General features: G+C 39.3%; 1 protein-coding gene across 1 annotated transcript; it reads right to left on the bottom strand.

Annotated features, from left to right (window-relative positions):
* Window positions 1-502: 502 nt before the first annotated feature.
* On the bottom strand, window positions 503-13,872 carry LOC119478281 (semaphorin-7A-like). The gene is made up of 14 exons (XM_037752916.1): window positions 13,688-13,872; window positions 11,590-11,723; window positions 11,421-11,489; window positions 11,226-11,324; window positions 10,816-10,924; window positions 8,997-9,101; window positions 8,732-8,874; window positions 8,360-8,538; window positions 7,899-8,001; window positions 6,397-6,586; window positions 4,263-4,378; window positions 3,882-4,027; window positions 2,491-2,564; window positions 503-1,112 (listed from the first exon to the last, which is right to left on the bottom strand). The coding sequence occupies exons 1-14, from the start codon at window positions 13,869-13,871 to the stop codon at window positions 757-759; spliced, it is 2,007 nt and encodes a 668-aa protein (XP_037608844.1). The 5' UTR covers window position 13,872; the 3' UTR covers window positions 503-756.
* Between the last annotated feature and the right edge of the window lie 8,608 nt (window positions 13,873-22,480).

Genomic DNA, 22,480 nt, shown 5'->3' on the forward strand with positions numbered 1-22,480 from the left:
TATTCCTTTATTACCGCAGTGGGGAAATTTGCCTGACCTTGATATTTGATCCAGTGAAATGCACCATGATACTATCTTACCTGCATGAATCTGGTTTCAACATATTTCAGGTAACCCAACCAACCCAGGTTTCCTGCATGTGACACCTTTGCCCCAGTTCATGTAGTATTATTATATTCCAGCTAAGCAGATGGGTTTCTGCGGAATAATCGAAACCCCAAAGGGTTGTTTAACAGCTTTTAAAACATTTTTAACCAGTTTCCCAGCTAGAACTTTACATGTATTTCTTAATCCAAAGATGGTAGCGGAAGGGACATAACGTCTCGCTTGATTTGTATGACACAGTAATGATAATTTAAAGTTAAATCAACAGATACATGTATTAATATTATTTTGTACAGTCTATAAATAATACACTTCTGGTGTCTAAAACAAGCAAGAAGGTTATCTTTTTATCTTTTTTATCCCTCACAGAGGTAGAGTTAATTCATTCTCTGCTCAGGTAGACATTACTCCACTATATCTTTACACAGCTAATAGTTGTTTAATGTTGTATTAATGTATAATCTGAATATCGAATTTAACACCTTTAAATTAAAGGAAATTATTACGATTAGGATTTGTGGTAACAAAATGAAATAAAGGATTTTCAATTTAGTTATACTGTTAGCTCTATCTATAGCTACAGTAGGACTACAGACACTTGAAGTTGGAAGTGTCGTTTATCGCCATCGTATTCATGTTATTTACTCGGGATTAACAGGACAAACTCTTGATCAGGACAGCCATTAGACAAAGCCAGACCAGTGGGCTTGATGAACGCCCCGCCGCCCTGCTCTCAAGCTGTAGTTTGTACTGTGCCAGGACTCTGCTGTAGCCCATCTCCTCCGACACGCACGTGTAAATTCCCTCCTGCTCGGGACCCATGCTGTCGATCAGAAGAAGGCACTGCTGCTCCCTCGAGCTGCAGGATGTGTTGCTTTCAAGGTGAAGCCAGGTATACTGGGCGTGATGGGACGACACCGGGCACTTGAGGAAATACTTGGACTCAGGGCGAAGTGCGATGCTGCTGCCGGCCTCGTCTGCATGTGTAGCAGTGGAAGATCTAAATGCTGAGAAAAGAACACAAGGTCTGTTAAGCTTTAAGACGGATGTTTATTTAACCTTTATTTAACCAGGCAGGTCTCTTATTTAAATTAGAGCATGGCAAGGTAGTAGGAGAATAGGGAACTGTATCATCAGCGTAGAGGAACATAGAAGGATTCTCTGATGTTATTTACGTTAATACGTAAAAGATGGTACCTAAAATTGAGCTTTGTGGTACACCCTTAATGACCAGGAGTGGGCGTGATAAGAAAGTTTGAAAATGGGGGAAGAAAGAACTCAGCTAATAAAGTAAGTTTTTAGTATTTCTGAAAGACGAGTCAAAGCTCTTGTTAAGAAAAATAAAACTGTAGCACAACATGGTACCATAGACCAGACATCAGTGGCAACATTCACTGTGGCTTTGACTTGACAAGGGCAAGATACCGCACAGGAAGTCTCGGAGGTGGTCAAGTCGGTTGTTTGCAAGTTCTCTATATCATGTGAAGCGTATGGTAAGATAAGATGGGTTCAAATAAACCTAAATTCCTCACTTAAGTAATGAGCAAAGACAGGCAATATTTAAAATGCCTAATTAAAAAGATGTGATGCAGTGGTTGTAATGTCAAGGGCTGCTACTTTTGACTTTATCAACTTAATTCCTGGGATATAGAGACATGCTGCAGAGAGAAATTACAGCCTGTAATAGGACTGGTAGGGACAGTCTGGGTAGTTGAACTTGAATTAGTAAAGTTGTGTTCAAAGAGCTTAGCTATTCACTTGGAGATAAAAGTCCACATGTTGTGTGAGGATAATTGTTTTTATTACAGTGTCCCAAATTAAAATATAGTATTTGGTAGACAAACCTTATGATATCATGACGGCACACATACACCACTCCCAAACCTGGCAGTGGTACTGCATTACTGTGCCCACGGGGCTATCCAGGCATTAAAATATACAAAGCTCTGTCTACTTTGAGTAATTATTTCCAACATGTCTTGCACGTTAATTTGATTAATGCCGTTTTAATTGCACACAGTGTTTGCCTATTGCTATATTAGGTATTCACAGGGACAACCTAGAAATCTGACATGCTCATGACACATGAATGAATGTATCATACGTCCAGCTAAGCTGCAGTTTAGCTGTGGTTCAGCTGTTGTGACACTGGAGTTGCATGAAACTAGCACAAAAACAGTGGTTTATCTGTGTGTTATCTGGGTTCTCATTTACGACCAGTCGAGAACAGAGCAACTTCTTGTTTTGTGGAAAGTATGTCAGACTTCCCAGCTGTCTCTGTGAATTGCTATATTAGGTATTCACAGAGACAACCTAGAAATCTGACGTACTTTACATTGGTCTATAACTTTCCATTGGTCTTAAACTATCTGTTTTGTTTCATACCTTTTCCAGGGAGCTGATGAAGCTTAGTCAAACAGATGGTATGGTTCCCTTGGGTCAAGTCCTGCAGTGTGCCTCTGTGAAAGGAAAAGGTATGAGTTAGAAAAATATGGCAATAATAGCAAGTAAAAACTCACCATCCATATGCACAAACACACCACACACAACAAAACTACCTGCCAGCTCATGCAAGTACATCTGACATTTAAATTGACGTTAATGGAGATTACTCGATGCTTTACACAAGGTGAACAACTGTCACAATGTACTCTTAAAATGGATTGAAGCCACTAACACCATTTGAACCCACATCACCTTATAAAGACTTTATTGGCAACAACATCGCAATAACCATTTTGTGAGCAGAGCAGAACACAAGCACCTATAAGAGGAAGTTTTGAATGACAAAGTTCAAGTAATGTATTTTAGATGCGCTTTCAGACTCTAATTCCTCTATGCTACAGGTCACTCAACAGCTGCCAGTGTTCTCGCCTCCCAAGTTTCTCTGTTTCACTTCAAAGTTAATTGGAGAAATAACTTCAAGTTAGGGCTGTTTATCGCAAATTAATCACACATTGTTTTCTGTCCTGTTCAAAATGTAAGGGAAATTTTTCAAGTATTTAATACTCTTATCATCATGGGAGTGAACAAATATGCTGCTTTATGCAAATGTATGTATATATATATTATTGGAAATCAATTAACAACACATAACAATGCCAAACAGGCAACAACAGCCGTCAGCGTGTCAGTGTGCTGACTTGTGCTGTCTATGACTTGCCCCAAACTGCATGTGATTATCATAAAGTGGGCATGTCTGTAAAGGGGAGACTCGTGGGTACCCATAGAACCCATTTTCATTCACATATCTTGAGATCAGAGGTCAAGGGACCCCTTTGAAAATGGCCTTGCCAGTTTTTCCTCGCCAAAATTTAGCGCAACTTTGGAGCATTATTTAACGTCCTTCTCGACAAGCTAGTATGGTATGGTTGGTACCAATGGATTCCTTAGGTTTTTTCTAGCTTCTCTAGCTTTAAAACTGAGCCCGCTACAACTTAAAAATCGTTATGTGTTAAAGAAATTAGTGCCGTTAAAACAAATGTGCGTTAACGTGTTATTATCGCGTTAACTTTGACAGCCCTAATGTAAACAATGGACAATTTGAAATAGTTTTAAAAACTTGCAAATGTTAGTTAGACCTCAAACAAACGCACAATAAGTTTTGGTGAGAAACAGTGAATGTGAACATATAGCTTTTGTTGGTTTACAAGAAAACCCCACAGAGCACCTTTAAGCTAGAGCCACTACATGTAATCTCTGGATGTGAAATTAAAACGTATGTTTGGATATTTAGATGAAAGTGTCCAGATAAAGATAAAGTAGGGTGGTCTTACTGTGTGTCAGGGGTGCAGTGGGTGCTGTTCCAACCACAGTAAGGATCTCTGGCCAAGACACAATCCTCACATCTGTCTCCATACTGAGTGCAGTCGGCCACGTCCAGTTGGACCAGTTCACTTCTGGAGTTCACATACAGCTTCCTCTGCAATGATACACAGAACAGAGGTTTAATTGTACTGGGACTTATCTCTTTATTTAATATCCTCAGAAAAGTTTAGACTTCATCCAAAAAATCTAACTTGCACGTACTTCTTTAAGAAGTACTACCATTGTCCTTTAACTCAATATAACCATTGTTGGTGAATAAGACTCTTCCATACTCCCACCCTCATGTCTCGTGGGGGGAATAGTTGTGTTGGCAGCGCTGCGTTACTCACAGAGGTGGGGTGAAAGAGGATGCTGAGGATGTGTGCTCTGTGGTCGAAAGGTTGATACTCAGCGATGATGAAGCTCTGACTTTTATCCTGCATCGCCTTATGAACTCTTCCATTAGCTGTATAAAGACACAGGAAGACAGACAGGAAGATGTCAACATGGATAAACATGCAACACCAACACAAGCCAACCCACTCCTATCTCATGTTTCATCACTTCATTATGACTCTTCCAGCAAAGCATAGATAAAATGTGTAGATAAAAAAAAAGTCTGCTGAGAGATTATTTTCTAAGAAATGTTCTTCAAACCGTGTGTAAACCTCGCCTTCAGTAACTCCTTCTACTCTAAGTGGAAAAGCAAATTTAATGTGTTTACATATAGGCCTAACTGTGCATGGATAAAGTATTTATGAGTTGCTTGCTGTAGGTTGTTTGTCTACAGTATTTTTCCCATTAAAGACAAGCCTTGTGTCATGTGTCTTCCCCTTTGACGTGGGAAACTGTTCAGTTGTTTCAACAGTTTTCATTCTTCTGCTAAAGAGAGCATGGATCTCTATAAGGAGGGTCATGATGGACTGGTTGGCTTAGCACTATACTGATCTTCTCTAGTGGGTGTGTACTTGTACAGTACTATAACTTGACTGTTGCAATATTTAATTTCCAACAAGCTAACTGGGAGTTCGCCATGAGCCCCGAGGAACATCACTGGGCTGTGAGTCAACTTTGGCGTGGTGGCCACACCAACACAAATGCATCTCAACTTGTCACATATTGACGCTTTGTCAGACCCCTTGGCATCACTTTGTAGTCGCAGGAAATACATGCTTAACGTTGTGAATTAAACAAAAACAGGATTAGGATTAGGTAACAAAGACACTTAGTTAGGTTTAGGAAAAACAACATGGTTGGCCTTAAAATTACTGCGTTTGTACAGTGCAAATGTGACTTGACGTTGTGCACACGGGACACGAACGAACAGCTGATTGTAACATGAAAGTGAAACGTAACGCACAGGATATGAACAGCGATCTCCTGGATGAAAGCCCTGTGTTTGTTGGACCCATCTTCCTCCCCTGCCGCCCGCCCTGTTTTGGATGGGTTTACATTGTAGTTAATGTAAAAGTGCGACTCCTACCGCCGCAAAAGGATACCTTGTGCAGCGGTATTGACGCCTTTGAATTGAGAACGGGCTGGCTGTGAGGTGACTTTGGCGTAGTGGCCACACTCTGTATTGCAGTATGAGCAGCTCTAATGTAATCAAGGTAGATTAACAAACTATCTTCCTTGTTAGTCAAACAGGAGAATTGAGGCTTGGCCGCCGTTTGTTATAATACGTCCAAAAATGGTTTTATCCTCTTTCGAAACTTTCTTAAATATATGCTCAACAGCTATAGCATCATTATAGTTCATATTCCTTATACAAAAAGTGGGTTTAAAGAGGACATATTATGCTCATTTTCAGGTTCATACTTGTATTTTGGGTTTCTGCTAGAACATGTTTACATGCTTTAATGTTCAAAAAACGCTTTGTCATTCTCATACGGCTGTGCTGCAGCACTTCTTTTCACCCTCTGTTTGAAATGCTCTGTTTGAGCTCCTGTCCCAGCACAATGACACATCATATACTATATCATAAGAGGTGAAATGAATAAAAAAACATCAACCTATTTCACATGAGATATTCCACATGATGCATTTCTGTTCTTAGGAAATGACAATAAACCTCAAACCAAAGCCGAAGGCCTGGTCCTCAAACCATCTGGAGATCAGTCAGAGTCATGAGAAAACAAGCTCAATCTAGTCTTTTTCATGTAGGTAATCAGTCTGTTCTCTCTATTACTTAGTCCTATTCAGTCTGAGCTGAACAGGACTTAACAGATTCATTCTGCGAGTGTCTGCAGGCCTTTGTTTCCAACCAGATACTTGATATTAGTATTTAGAGCTTCAGCACTGGGTTCTGTCTCAGCTACATGTTAAACTGAACTTCTCTTGCTCATTTAAAATGTCAAACAATGAGTTGTTGTTTCCTCCCAGTATAGTAAACAATTTAAAGGAACCTGTGTATGAAATGAACACACATATACAGAACAGTACACTATACTTAGTTTCAACTTCCTTGATGACTTTATTACTTACTTAGAGACAGGAACAGGACGGTGTGGTGGTTGTTATTCTGGGAACCATCAACATGGATGTGGGTGTAGCTGTGGTGATTAAAGAGAAGTGGGCCAGACTTGTTCACGGGCCGGACCCAATGCTCCATCTCCGAATTCTCCTCAATCATCTTCAGGACGTCTAAAGAAATCCTTGTGCTGTCTGGAACACACTGAAGAATAAAGGCATATGTTTCGGTTTGCGTTGTGATGGTTCAAGTACCAATTACATATGTACTTTACAATAATAATAGTGGCACAATTCTTACTAATTTTTGAAACAATGGTTCCTTGATTTCAGACAGAGGAAGACAAAAGCAGGCTTCTCATTTCCAGCCTGCGAGAACTGGTTTTGACGGCTGTAATGACAACTAACTTCATCAGATGTAGCCAGCTAGTTAATGAAGTTATCATTAGCTGAGTTGATGGTAAAACCTGTCTGGCTTACTTTTGAATGTTTCCAGCTGACTTGTTTCAAAAGAAGAACCCTCTAAAAGTGTTCTTAAATATGCATTTGATGGCTACATACATCAAATGTAGCTTGACACTGAGGGATGGCGTAGCAGCGTACATTGCTTTCTGCCAGAGTATCTTTACTGATATTACCACTCAAGGTGGAAAAGTGGGGAATTTCTACAAATAGTGACTTTAAAATATAAAATAATAGATCAATAATAATACAGTTATTTTGCATTCTAATAACACCAGTGTTACTATAAAATGTGCAAAGAGCCTAGTTTGAAAACACTAGTCAAATTTGAGAAAATGTCAAGTTATGTTTCGAGATGTGCTGACATGTTGATTTATCAATTAAATCATGTTTATTACTCAGAATTTGTGCTAAATTTTGGCGAGGAAAAACTAGCATGGCCATTTTCAAAGGGGTCCCTTGACCTCTGACCTCCAGATATGTGAATGAAAATGGGTTCTATGGGTACCCACAAGTCTCCCCTTTACAGACATGCCCACTTTATGATAATCACATGCAGTTTGGGGCAAGTCATAGTCAAGTCAGCACACTGACACACTGACAGCTGTTGTTGCCTGTTGGGCTGCAGTTTACCATGTTATGATTTGAGCATATTTTTTATGCTAAATGCAGTACCTGTGAGGGTTTCTGGACAATATTTGTCATTGTTTTGTGTTGTTAATTGATTCCCAATAATAAATATATGCATACATTTGCATAAAGCAGCATATTTGCCCACCCCCATGTTGATAAGAGTATTAAATACTTGACAAATCTCCCTTTAAGGTAGATAAAAAATGTGCGATTAATTTGCAATTGATCGCAATTAACTATGGACAATCGCGAATAATCATGATTGAATATTTTTAATTGATTGCCAGCCCTACTCAGAATTAATAACATCTTCTTTGTAATTATATTCAGCCCATGGTTTGAAAGATAGCAGCCATAACAATGCCAGGAATCATTTTGTGACGGGACAAGATCACCTCAGATCGATTTTGCATGACACATACCGTTCTAGGCCTGCGCGCTTGGTGGTCCGTGCCTTTAAAGGGGGAGGATTCGTAGATCCGTTCAATATCTCGTAACATATAGACACACACAGCACTCATACCCCTGCAGAGAGACACAGAGATTAGCTGGTATACACAGTATAGACATCTGCAGCAACAAGACACTGTTGAGAGGTCAGTAAAGATTTTAGCCATGCTGGTCAAAAACTGTTACAACTGTGACAGAGTTCAAAGTGTCAAAGAATTTTGCCGAAATGGGCCCAAGTCAAGTTTGGATTAAATTTTTGGAAAAGCACAACATTTGATAGGGCTAATGCTGAAGTTATGACTATACTTGAGTACTGTACTTAATGTTTGAGGTCATCTCTTTTACCCCAACATGAATCAAATTCGGAAAGTAGCGGTGTTTTAAAACCTTACAACACACTTTCTTGAATGCATGAGTGATAATGGAGTCTTACCATTCATTTCTGAAGAGTGCATAAACCCTGGTATCCTGCCACTGGTCTGCAGGCACAGTAGCCACATCCACCAGCTCAGAGAAATGTTGTTTGCTGTCAGAGTCCCCACAGAAGAGCCTGGCGGTCATATGGGATGTCCAGCTAGACTGCAGGGTGTTCCTGGGACCACCACGATCTTCCTAGAAACAATACACAGCCCAAGGATCAATCATTCCTTCATAATGCAATAAATGCATATGCAATGATTAGTATACAGTATGTAATCTATATGGTTAAAAAATGTTCTTTACAGTTGTTTTTATTTATAAAATCCAGCTAAAATCATTAAAATTAAAAATGCAATCCTAATTAAGTTAATTATGAAGGTCTTACCATGCAAACCCTGGTCACAAAAGGGAGCCACATCTCACTGTACATGCCTGTGTCTCTGTTTTTCTCCTTATAGAAGGCATACGCTTTGTTCTGCTTGTGATCGTCTTTCTGTCTGCCGAGCACCAAACCCACATAGTGCTGCTCTAAAGACAAAAAAACAGTGCAAATATTTGTCTCTGTAGCCTTAGAACATATGAATGTTAACTAATGAAACTAATACTCCGTCCTTACAGAAAACCAATCTCTCTCCATACAGATACTGTACCTTTATCATGTCTTGCCGGTACAACTCGGTTTCTCCCAAACTTGTGGATGCCAACGAACTCTTGAGATCCAGAGTATGTAATGTAGAGATCACTATCCTTAGATTCTGCAAAGACGGAACAATTTTTTAAAGGTATTATAGCAGCATCGCTGTGCTTTGGGTTTGCAGAGGGCATCAGTTCACCTTTCATATTCCAGAAAACAGTTTCTCCTGTATGGAAAAACTGCTTACTGATATGCAAAACCCGTGTGAAAGACATAATGTATCTGTACTTTGGTGTGACGCCAGCAGGAGAAACTAGAGTCTTGAGTGAATAGTTGGTACAAGCAAGAAGTGCCAGCACAAACTCATTCAATTCAATTCAATTCAATTTATTTTTGTACAGCGTCAAATCACAACAGAAGTTATCTCATGATAGCAAAGAAGAAAAAACTAAAATCAGTGGTGGACTCAGGCTGTCTGAGGGCAGGGGCGGAAAAAAGATCCTCTGGTAAGCAGTGATGCAGTGTACGTAAATGTCTAGGGTTTTTTGTGAAAGGTAAGAACGGAAAAAGTGAAGCTGTAATGCGTCGTCGTTGACAAGGTGGGAGTAATAAAGAATTTGCTCTCTTGGTTCTGACGACGGAGCCTCCGTGTTATTATTGTATTACCTTCATAAGTGTAGGGAATGTGGCTGGAGAGGAGGGACAGTCTGTGACAGTTGTTTATCATGAAGATTATTTATTCCAGCAAGTGTGCTTAAATATGTTCATTACATCTCTGATGCAGGTGAAACAAACACAATGTAAAAATAACAAAATGATGAAATAAATATTGTGTCATTATTAGGCTGCAGTGAGAAGTGACGGTGGTCTCCGGTCAGTTGTTTGTCAGTTTTCTGATGTGAGCTACAGTATGAAGGTGACTTTTCCAGTCTTTGCTCCTCAAGCAGGACTTTATTTAGTCCAGAAGCCAAACATCATGGACATCAAGGGGCCTGTCACCTTTCACTTATAGCCTAAATTTAAATCTCAATTAATGAATCTGCTGCAGACTGCCTAAACCTCCAGCAGATGGCAGTGTTGGGTCATTGCTGACTGGAACCATTATTTTTTTACAACAATACAGATGGTAAAAATAAATATTAACTCATCAGAAACAGCTGACCATGTGTTAATGTGTCCTCCTCACAACCAAACCTTTTATATAAACTGGAAAAACAAAGTTCGTAAACTTGTGTTTGATGGATTATTTCTCTGTTGTTACAATGCAAAAAACAGTTTCTCCTGTATGGAAAAACTGCTTACTGATATGCAAAACCTGTGTGAAAGACATAATGTGTCTGTACTTTGGTGTGACGCCAGCGGGAGAAATGGGGTCTGGAGTGAATAGTTGGTACAAGCAAGAAGCGCCAGCGTAAACTCATTATAAGCAATGATAGCAAAGAAGAAAAAACTAAAATCAGTGGTGGACTCAGGCTGTCTGAGGGGCAGGGGCGTAAAAAATAAATAAATAAAAAGAGAGCACTTCATCACGTTTTCTCTGCTGGAACGGCACCCTAGAGGGCACTTTATCATGTTTTCTCCATTTAAGGCCACCCTAGAGTGCACTTCATCACATTTTCTCCACTGGAAGGGACCCTAGAGGGCACTTTATCATGTTTTATCTACCATAGGGGCATCCAAGAGGGCACTTTTGCTGCATTTTTTTTCGAACTTGGAGGCCCCTCGATTCCACGAAATCATTAGAAAATGTTGAGCTGAGTGAAGGAGGTTATTATAGTGCTGGCAATAACAGAGAAATCAGAGAAAAGAAAAATCCTGTGTGTGCAGAAACTCACCCACAAAGGCTGACGGTTCACCTTCTTTTATGCCAAATTCTTTTATGCGTTCCTTTATCTGCTTCATTTTATCATAGGGAATGCACCTGGGTGACTGCACCGATACGTCCTACAAGAAAACACAGAAGATCTCAAACTCTCCTCGCTACATATTCTCCATCTGGTAGAACAAATGTGGTGCATCTGAATAAACTTGAATAAGCAGGAAGTGTTGCACTTCATCTACTTGCAACAGCATCAGTTGATTGTTTCAAATACATAGAAGAAGAAGTGGCTAGTCACAACCAGTAGTGGTAATGACCAGACAGAAAGGAGCACCACCAGTGATTATTCCCAATGTTGTTACAACAAAACAGACATTTTCCTTCCGTTTTCAGTAACATGTCCAGTACATCTCTGCAGTGTCCTACCATAGCACAGCACACTGTTGCCTTGCCATTGGTTCCACACAGAAACACCTGGTTGTCCTCTTCCATCTTGTGGACCACACTGATGTTATAGTTGCAATCCTAAATGACAAGAGTAAGAATTTTTGCAATAATTCAATCAGATCTGACCAACATATCACATGCTGTGCTATTTGCTATTAAGTTATGTTCTTCTACCGCTTTCACACTTACTGGAAGCCCACTGACGATGCATTCTGTCCACATCACGCTTATTTCCACCGGAGCCTGTGAAGAGAAAAAATGCATCGTTATCATTGCCTCCATGTCTCTATAAATATACGTTATCTGTTATTTGATTGCAGACACTGCCAGAGATGATCACTACCTTCTGAGGATTTTGAAAGTTGAATGAGTTCAGGTGTTTTTGTCCAACAACTATGACAGTGTCCGGCGCTCCTTCCAGAACAATCCCTACGGGTGCCTGGTGTCCAGGTAAAGGTAACCTTTTCACTGCAGTCTCTACAATAAAAAAACATGAATGATGAATGATAAACATTGGGTGTGTAATGGATAAGGTCAAATAGTCATTGTACACAACTTTGTATACACAATAACAGCTTAACCTGTTGTAGCAAAGATAGCGGTGTGGCTCTATGGATGGCGTCATTTAGCATTCTTCCCGACAAGCTAGCATGTCATGGCTGGTACAGATTGATTTGTCCTCAGATGACAAATCCTAACGAGTTTCCACTTATACAGTGAAATGTCTCAACATCTACCTGATGGATTGGCACAAGATTCACGATTCCAAGATGAACTTCAGTGATCTCCTGACCTGTCCTCTAGCACCACCATGAGGTTGACATTTGTTGAATTGAGTGAAATATCTCAACAACTATTGGATTGACCATCATGAAATTTGGTGAAGATATTCATGTCCTAGGGTTAATTGATAATTTAACCTTTCATTCAACACCACCATTAGGCTTTCAATCATTATGTATAGTTTGACATCTGTCTTTCAGTTACATGACATGTATTTATCGTAAAGTTAAAACAAGTTTCTGTAGTGTTGTTCTTGAAGAAGAATAAGAAGAAGAAGAAGAAGAAGAAGGAGAAGAAGGAGAAGGAGAAGGAGGCACTTTGTTGATCCCCTGAGGGGAAATTTTTTCACTCTGTTATTTTTTTTTTTTACACACAGGCCCGAAATACAAATATAAATATAAATAACCTTTAATATTATTATTATTATTATTATTATTATTATTATTATTATTATTATTATCAACCACACAAGATGTATTTGTTAATAGACTAAACCTTCATTGCATTCAACATGCGACTAATAGCATACAGTCAAGAGTTAGATATTATAATTATACAGAAAATTAGTATTCTCTACAAAATGAGTTTATTTCTATCGTAAAGTTATCGTTGTCTTCGCATGCATGACGTGAGAGCAAGTCGGTATCAAGTTGGACACAAATCTAACCGGCATGCACTGTGCGGTGATCGACGGTGACTCATCGCGAACAAGCCTAACTTGTTGTAGGAAAAGCACAGGTGTTACTAATAACATTAACGATGCCTCTGTTCTATTCAAGGGTCCCATTAAGACATGACCGTGAGACAGTGAGCCAGCGTTCACAAACTGAAGCAGCTGAATGGAATTCATCATCAGCCTGATGCGCTTGGAAAGGGAGGAGTGAGCGGAGAGGTATTCAGTTGGTTGCAATCTGCAACCACACCACTAGATGCCAAATCCTACACACTGGACCTTTAATTTTATTATTTACACACATGTCACATATTGCCACATGTCAAAATGTCTTCTGTTATAAATTCTTATTGTTCATGATGACGTCACAGCTTAATTAGTTTTAATTAATAGGTTCAATCACTGAAAACTTACAAAAGTGTCAAAATGGATTTTACTCTTATTCTTCAGTGCATACTTGTTAAATACCATGTGGTTATGTCTATAATATTTATAGTGATATTGGTTGCACTGAACAATATGTTTACAATGACATTATTAAATTAAATTAAATATTTTGATCATATCACACATCTTATATTAATGACTCTAGTGTGTGTGTGACTATGTATAGTCAGGCAATAGATATACTTGTAGCCTATTTCTATCAATATGTCCCACAGTTTCCTATCACAATTAATATTCCTTGGGAATCCTAAATGAATGATATTCTTCATCCTGATGCTTGAACCTGACAAAATATTGCTGCCAGAGGAGCACTTAACAATATTAAGCTGAGACGCACTGCAGCAGCTCTGTTCTGTTTGTCTAGACTAAACGCGTGACACTCTCCTGCTTTTGTGTGTTTCAAATTAACTAAGGAAAAACCTTCACATTCTTTAACTTCAACACATTTTAAAACATTTTTACTTGTCTTTTTTTTTCTTGGATACTCGACATGTACACATCATAGTTCATGTTAAAGTTGAAGAAAAACGTTTCCTACCTTTCTCTGTGAATGTCATCCTCGGTAAAAGCGTTGAGTTCGCCTCTGTCAAACTATTGAGGCATGAAAATGATAAATACACCGTTAGAAATAAGAGCCCCATCCTGCGTGAAATGCCTTCTGACATAGAAGTCCGTGTTGCGTCTGTTCTCTGAGCTGCTACTATCAGAGATGCGTCTCTCATTGGATGTAATAAGCCAAGCCCTGCCTCTCACCAATCTTCTTATTAGTAGCCTAACATGATAATCTCATTAAGTGACACATTATTATTATCTGTTTTCTTACGCAATTGAATTTTAGATCATTTCAGCCTTTTTTTGAAGAGCTTTATTTTTTCAGAAGTTGAAATAAGTTCACAGAATAGCAGGAAATTAGCAGGGAAACTGTATATGGGTATAGGTTCAGGTTCAGATTGTTATAAGTAGTTTATAGTTCAACAGCTATTTCATTGAAAGATTAAGATTAAAAGAAAGTTCATGAAAGATTGAAAAGGTACAGTCCAGTGTAACAAACAAGTTTATTGATAATTAATATAAGATATAGATGTATAGTAATAAATATTCTGTTTTATTTGTTCTATTTCTAGGTCTAGTTTTATTTTTATTTTGAAGAGTCCATGGTTGGTAAGAGGAAGTAGTATTTTACTGGTCAATCATTTGCTTGAGGTTTGCAAAAGATATGCAAAAGGAGCACTAAAAAGGAGAACATCTGAACAAGGCTGAGGGTAGGACATACCAAACTTAATAAAACACTGCACTTAATAAATAAACATCCCTCAGGATTATAGGAATGCTGTCAAGTAGAAGAATCAGTGGAGCTATAAGGTAGAGAACGAGAGTCTAAAACATAAATAAATAAATAAATAAATGTATCTGACATCTTTTACTATTCCACTAAAGAAACTGGGACTGATCACAAGATTCAAGATTCAAGATGTTTATTGTCACACCGGTTATACAAGTACAATCGGGTGAAATACTTTTTCCTGGGAAGCTCCATTAAGAAAATAGTAAGTTAAGTAGCAAAAAAATAAAAAATAAAATAAAAAATAAAGCAGTGAAATATGTTTTTTTAGTACTTATTAATTAATTAATTAATTTATTATCTGTATACATTTCTTAGGGGATAGTTACTCTGGTCCACACTCCAACGTTGTGGTGGTAATGCCCCTTAGCACACACCATAAAATCGAAAAAGAAGAAAAAGATCACAGGTAACTTAGTTATTTATTTAATAATTTAATTATTTTTATTTATTTATTAATTAATTAATTTATTTATTTATCCATTTATTTTTCATTTCATTTTCTTTAGTAGTAAAACTATTTTAACTATATTTCAGACCAGCTGGTGGCGGTAATGCACCATAAAGTTGTTGTAAAGTCAACCACCATAAAACTCCAACGAAGAAGAAGAAGAAAGATCTCAGGTATGGCAGGAGGTGAGAGGGAAACACCAAAGAACGTAAATAAATATATATATAAATATAAAACGCGCAGTGATGGAGTTCATTGGACCATGTGCGGGACGGACGACGTCATCTTTGGACCTCTGCTGTCACCATGGTAACAGATGCAGATTGGACTCAGGTTGAACTCTTTAATTACCAAGGTACCAACACTTTAATGTTATTACTCTCCTGTGAGGGAAGCCAACGCTCTCCAGCGTCGCATCAAGCCTGAGAGGAAGGTTTTCTTTATTTAATGTGGGCTTATGTGTGTGAGAGGATGATCCCACTGAGGTTGTTGTGAACTTGAATTTAAGGTAAGATGAATTTATTGTAGTGATTCCAGCTGAAGGGAATTATTGTTGCAACTCTAAACTTATTTAAGATAAAGAGAAAAGTTGAATTTAAATGAGACTGAACTGGGCTTAGTGTTGTCATGATACCAAAATTATGAATTCAATATGATGCCTGCCTAAAGTATCTTGATACCGATACTGAAACGATACCACGGCAAAAGCCTAAAACATCAGGAAAGTAATGGAATAATAGATGGCAGGACATGGGACTTAAAAATATTTTTTACGCCATTAATTAAAGGGACTGTTTGTAACTTCTTACACGTATAAATCAATCTGGGTCGGTGTCCCATACGCGCTTGCGTGTGGCTAAGTGTTCAGACAAGACTCCAACACAAACTACACGGAAGCACCAAAACCGCAAAGTTATATCTAGTGAAGCCCTTCATACAAAACGGTGTTGGCCGCGGTCGGAAGACGCGGGAGAGACCGTAGCTTTGGTCTCGAGGGCCGGAGTCTCTGCTGTACTCTGCTCCTCTGCCTGCCTTCACTCACACAGCGCGCTCATTCTCACTCGCTCAGCTCGCTCCACCTCACGTGCATGCACGCACACTACACACTGCAGAAGAGTTAGTTTAGCTCTGAGAATATCTAGTGAATGTACAGTGGACGTTTGTGCAAAAATAAATGCTGCAGCTCCTCCAGACCAACAGAGGTTTCCCGTGACTTGTGAAGTGAAGGGGGTCCGCAGAGAGAAACGTTATCGTCTCCGACCTAAACTCCGGTGTCTCCCCTGTTCCCTCCGGCCGCGGTCGGAAAAGCCAACACTAGGATCAGCATTGATTCATGGAGAGCCCTTCGTCTGGTCAGCTAACATTACTGCCAAGCAGGTGAAATATAGAGTGATATTGTGGTTTTGGCTGACGAGTGTCACCTCACTGTTTTGAGCGATGCTCGTTCATGTCTATGTAGAGTGAGGCTGCTTCACCACCTGGTACGGCAGCTGCACCAACGTGGACCGTAAGGCGCTGGGAAGGGTGGTGCGCTCGGCCCAACACATCACCGGGTGCGAGCTGCCCAGCCTGCAGGAGCTGTACACCCAGAGGTGCCTCAGGAAGTCCCTGAGGGTCATTAAGTACACGACACACCCCCACATCAGCCTGTTCTCCCTCCTGCCCTCTGGTAGAAGATACAGGACCCCCAGGACTCACACCAGCAGACTGAGGAACAGTTTTTTCCCCCAGGCCATCAGACTTTTAAATCGCTAATTCATTCAACACATTCTTACACAAAAATATATCTTATACTATATATACTGTATATATTCTTAATATATGTTCTTAATATGCCATTGTGCAAAGTATTTCCTTTTATAATGTAATGTAAATGTAATATAACTTATTATTTTAATGGAGCTTCCCAGCAAAAAGTATTTCACATGTTTGTACCTGTACAACCGGCGTGACAATAAACATATTGAATCTTGAGCACAAGCGCGAGCAACAGGGCGCTGACTTTCGTTGATTTAATTGCCACAGGTGTCGCCGTTGACAAGCAATTTCTGATTCTTACAAAAAGTCCCTTTACAAAAAACCTACATATTTTGATAATGTCAATGCAAGGCAGTGGAGGATGTGAAAAGAAGCCATAAAACAGGAATGAGTTATTGTATCATAGTGTGTTCATACATTTTAATATCCAACAAGGACTGGAGAAACTCTTTATTTGGATCAACTGCAGCTTCACATCTCACAGCTGCTTATAATAGCTTAAGACCTTGCGGAGAGAAGAACGAGCAGCAGTACCGTTAGTTATTTTGTTGAATTGCCTCTTAGTGAAATGCTCTGAGTAAATTAAAGTTCCTCTGGGAAGCAGTGATGCAGTGTACGTATATGTATATGTCTAGGGCTTTATTTGTGAAAGGTAAGAATGGAAAAACGTGAAGCTGTAATGCGTCGTCGTTGACAAGGTGGGAGTAATAAAGGGATTACTCTCTTAGTTCTGACGATGGAGCCTCCGTGTTATTATTGTATTACCTTCATAAGTGTAGGGAATGTGGCTGGAGAGGAGGGACAGTCTGTGACAATTGTTTATCATGAAGATTATTTATTCCAGCAAGTGTGCTTAAATATGTTCATTACATCTCGGATGCAGGTGAAACAAACACAATGTAAAAATAACAAAATGATGAAATAAATATTGTGTCATTATTAGGCTGCAGTGAGAAGTGACGGTGGTCTCCGGTCAGCTGTTTGTAAGTTTTCTGATGTGAGCTACAGTATGAAGGTGACTTTCCCAGCCTCTGCTCCTCAAGCAGGACTTTATTAAGTCCAGAAGCCAGTCATCATGGACATCAAGGGGCCTGTCACCTTTCACTTATTGCCTAAATTTAAATCTCAATTAATGAATCTGCTGCAGACTGCCTAAACCTCCAGCAGATGGCAGTGCTGGGTCATTGCTGACTGGAACCATTCATTTTTACAACAATACAGATGGTAAAAATAAATATTACCTCATCAGAAATAGCTGACCATGTGTTAATGTGTCGTCCTAACAGCCAAACCTTTTTTTTATATATAAAAGATAATATCATATTAAGACAGGATAAAGAATCATGCAAATCTCCTTTAAAACTAACCTGCTGAAGTCATTGTCCCACACATCACTTAAAAGTTCTCTTTACCAGTGTTTCCCAATCTTTTTCCTTAAGGGACCCCTTTTCTATCATTCAGTAAACTGACAACCCCTGACTAAGTTACATATTTTATGGATATTATATTCAATGCATAACAATAACAGTAAAGAACAACTGATAAACTGTACAATTAACCCAAATAGTGAACGCAATAACTGCAGGAAGTTTGTGTAAAACGAGCGATTTGGATGACTTTTGAACAGATTATTTCCTGTGAATATTGCATCAGAAATGAGTTTCCTGTTATTTTTAAAGACTTTTAATACAATTCTCTGAATTATGTTTTTTTTTAATTTTATTTGTAACAATCATTCATACTTAATAGGCTCTTTTTTTTGACAAAATCCATTGTTTTCTTCTCTCTGACGCTTGGCCATTGTTCTATCTTTGGTTGTTTAAACAGTGTACTTTTCTAATGCAGGACGAGGCTGTTCAGCAGAGAAGGAACTAGGCACTGTGAATAAAGCTTATGTTCAGGTCTTCACTACATCCTTGTCCTGTGAGAGTTGTTTTAAGTTTATATTTGAAATAAAAATCCAAACTTTAAGAATAACAATTTAATTTAGTTTTCAAAAGCCAAGTAATCAAATGCCAAGATATAGGGCAACTGTATATCTTTTTTAAAAATGTTGTTTTACACCCCTTAAATTGAAGAAGGCCTCTCGATTTCCCATGAAGCTTTGACGACCCCTAGTGGAGGTCTGGACCCCCAGGCTGGGAACCAGTGCTCTATACGATATCCAGAGCTTTAATATAGCATCAAACAACTATTTGCAATATAAAGTCACTGAAGTCACTCTCCCTCTGTGTGTGTTGTAATTTGAGCTTCTCTGTGCTTTGTTTAATAGGCGGGCCGGCCGCACATGCCTTTTAGTGCATGTTCATGCATGTGCACCGTCCAGACTCATGGTACGTGTCCACAGGGGTGTTTTTCATCTTCCCAACATTGGACGCTTGGTGGGCTGCCACTAGACACAAGGCTGTCCCCACCTGATTGGACGAACACTTTCCCTCCGTGGGCTGCTACTCCCAGCTTTCAAACTGGAAACAGTATGGAGGCTCGTTTGGAAACTTTCTTCTCTTATTTCACGAAAAGAGTTCACCGAAATGTGTTTCTGAAAACATTTTAGGTGAGAAATAAGCCATGCAGTTGCTAAATCTGTCTTTATTTTGGATCACAAACGTTTATTTTAAAAGATTCTCGGAAGTTTCGAGAGGCGGCGAGTCGTGTCGGACACCCGTGATTTACATAAAGTAGACTAGCCTTCAACTTTATGCAAATAAGGAGTCTTGACGCTGCGTTTCTCGAATCGCGCCACCACGCTACCAGAATGCATTGCACGGCTGTTTACATAGACAATGAATGGGAAGCGTGGAAAGGACGGAGGCTGTTAGCATCTTAAACTGCGAGCCACTGGCTCAACCAACGCTATGTTGAGAGCCGTGGGGAGGCAATCCAACTGCTCTTAATATCAAATTTAACACGTTAAACACAGTATCTACTGTTCTCAATAGAACCTTGAAATGTAGACATTTCTAGATGATTGTTAATACAGTATATTTGCATTTTCTTTTTAGATCAGAAGAGTTATAAGATTAATTATTGGTTATTTGGTTACCCAGCAATTGCTACTTCATTTTCTCATGGAGAACAAGCAAAAACAGACATTACTAAATCATTCACACAAGCAGAGGATGTAAAACTCCTCATAAGGACGGTGTTGTGGGCTGAAAGACTTCATACTATTGCTCTGAAATCAAGACATTACAGATTTGATCTTTTTAAATCACTCTGGTCGAAAAGGTAAAACAAAATAGTCACTGTATTTTCCTAAAGATTCCCACTTGATCCTGGACAACAGAGACTTTGCAGTTGAGTGTGTGTGTGTCTTTGGCCAACAGCTGGAGTTAGACTGCAGTTACGACTGGAAGTTGGCCAGCTACAGTAAATGCTGCTGCAGCACACGTGCTGAAAGCAGACTGCAGCTGATGATCAGAGCAGGTGGCTGAGCTAACTCGACCCACGACACACAATGAAGGATGCCACCGGGGAAAAGAACAGAAGGAGTGTATTATATGAGTAATTAGAGTTATTTATGCTGTAAGGATTTCATCCGCCAACAGTCCAACAGCCAATGGATGAAGCTGGCTCTGATGAAGAGTGAAGATGCGCAACACATGTGAGTCAAAATGTTTTATCAGCCAATGTTAAGTTTTCCTCTGACTGCATTCCTGCAGATCAGCTGCTCTGAATAGGAGACAATGCTTTTCTTTTTTAGATTTCTAGTCCTGTTGTGTGCAACATCTTACAGACCATCACTCAAGTAAGAATTTGCATATTGAGACTGAACATGTTTTTGATTTTGTGGAAGAATGTGGAGGGAAAAAGGCCAGCAGAAGGTGCTAGTCACATCTCTTTAAAGTCTGAGGCCTCTAAATAGGGACATAAGGCTAAATTTTACTCTCCATCCAATGATGTAGCTTTGCTAATGTAAAGGGATTTAGAGAGTGCTAAACAATGTCTGTGTCTCACTAATCTGTTTAGCTTTGACTCCGGGTCCTCCAAGTACATTTTACATTTTAAGCTCTGAGCTGATATTACCACAGGGTCCAGCAGTGGAGCAAGCTTAAATTCAAAGCTCATTGTCTGTATAATCTCTATCAAAGCTCTACAACGTTATGGCTTTTTATGAATAAGTGTTTTGAAGATCATATTCAAAGTTGGCCACCAACTTCCCACAGATATTTACCCACAATCGATGATGCCTCGTCCAGTCGAAGAGGATGACCTCAACCAGCCTGAGTGGCAGCTTGTCATCTCTTTCTGCTGTAAAGGAATGATCGAAGGCATCGTGCTGCTGCTCCTCCTCTGGCTCCTCATTCAGGTTCTCTTCCTTAAAAATATTGAAGGTACTGACATTTAAATAAATTCACGTGTGAGTGTGTAGAGGGGGATGACGTTTGGGGTGTATGTGATTCCTAAGAAAAAAAGGTTTGCCAAGATTATGTTCTTTTAAATCTATTCAGCTGTTTCTTTGCAGTTAAAATGTTAATATTTACTGTAAATGTGTTATACAGCATATTTAACTCAATACTACTCTAGTGCTGCCACTTATACTGTACAACCACTGTATAAAATAAACAAGTAATCTAAAGAAAATATAGAAATATAGTCTCCCAGTCCCCTGGTTAGCACATTCGTCAGAGCAACTAATAAAGCTTGTCGAGTAGGTTTTTAAATATGTGTCCAGAATGACCCTTGGTGTTAAAGGAACTGTTTGTAACTTCTTACACGTATAAATCAATCCGGGTCGGTGTCCCATGCGCGCTCACGTCTGACTACGCTGTTCAGACAAGACTCCAACACAAACTACACGGAAGTAACAAAACCGCAAAGTTATATCTAGTGAAGCCCGTCTTGCAAAACAGTGTTGGCCACGAGGGAGACCGTAGCTTTGGTCTCCAGGGCCGCAGTCTCTGCTGTACTCTGCTCCGCTGCCTGCCTGCCTGCCTGCTTGCCTTCACTCACATGCCGCGCTCGTTCTCGCTATTTCGCTCCACTCTCACGTTTATGCGCGCACACTACACACTGCAGGAGAGTTAATACATAGAGAGACCTTCGTCTGGTCAGCTAACATTACTGCCAAGCAGGTGAAATATAGAGTGATATTGTGGTTTTAACTGACGTGTGTCGCCTCACTGTTTTGAGCGATGCTCGTTCATGTCTATGTAGAGCGAGCACAAGCACGAGCCGGACGCTGACTTTTGTTGACTTAACGGCCTCAGGTGTCGTTGTTGACAAGCATTTCTGATTCTTACAAACAGTCCCTTTAAGTGAACGTATAATAAGGAAATGCACAAAAAGCAATGACTAGTTTACAAGCACATTGATATTCCACTATTATTCCGACTATGAAAATATTCCGAATTTGATACAGGTCATGTAAACAGCATATTCTGTTTGGATATTCTAAGTTAAGCCTTATTCTGAATGAAGCATTTTCCGATTCAGACAGATTTAATTGCAATTAAATATTTTAATAGATTGACAGACCTAGTTTTTGGTTATGTACAAATATCCCAATGTCGACCTTTTCAAGAAGGTGGTTGAAGGAATGAAAGAGGGAGGCTGTGTTAATCGAAGTATGTATGGCTGCATGTAAATGGAAATATTAGTGTGGAATATTCATGTTCATTGGCCATGTAAACAGTTTAGTTGGAATGTTGTCTTTTTCGGGATAAGGGCAAAAACCTTATTATTCTGTTTTTAATGTGGCGACTGCAAAACTGACTGTATATGGAATTTCAGAGAGAAGTCTAGTGTAAACCTCAGGAGTATCTTAGTACAAAATATAT

This window comes from Sebastes umbrosus, chromosome 2, assembly GCF_015220745.1.
Source record: "Sebastes umbrosus isolate fSebUmb1 chromosome 2, fSebUmb1.pri, whole genome shotgun sequence".
Taxonomy (NCBI): Eukaryota; Metazoa; Chordata; class Actinopteri; order Perciformes; family Sebastidae; genus Sebastes; species Sebastes umbrosus.

Excerpts from the sequence above, each read along its gene's own strand:
- LOC119478281 (XM_037752916.1), bottom strand. The coding sequence starts at position 13,871 with ATGAGAGACGCATCTCTGATAGTAGCAGCTCAGAGAACAGACGCAACA. Across the intron at positions 4,379-6,396 it reads CGTCCTGTTCCTGTCTCTAA|CTAATGGAAGAGTTCATAAG; the intron begins GTAAGTAATAAA and ends GTCTTTATACAG. Across the intron at positions 1,113-2,490 it reads TCATCAGCTCCCTGGAAAAG|CATTTAGATCTTCCACTGCT; the intron begins GTATGAAACAAA and ends TTCTTTTCTCAG.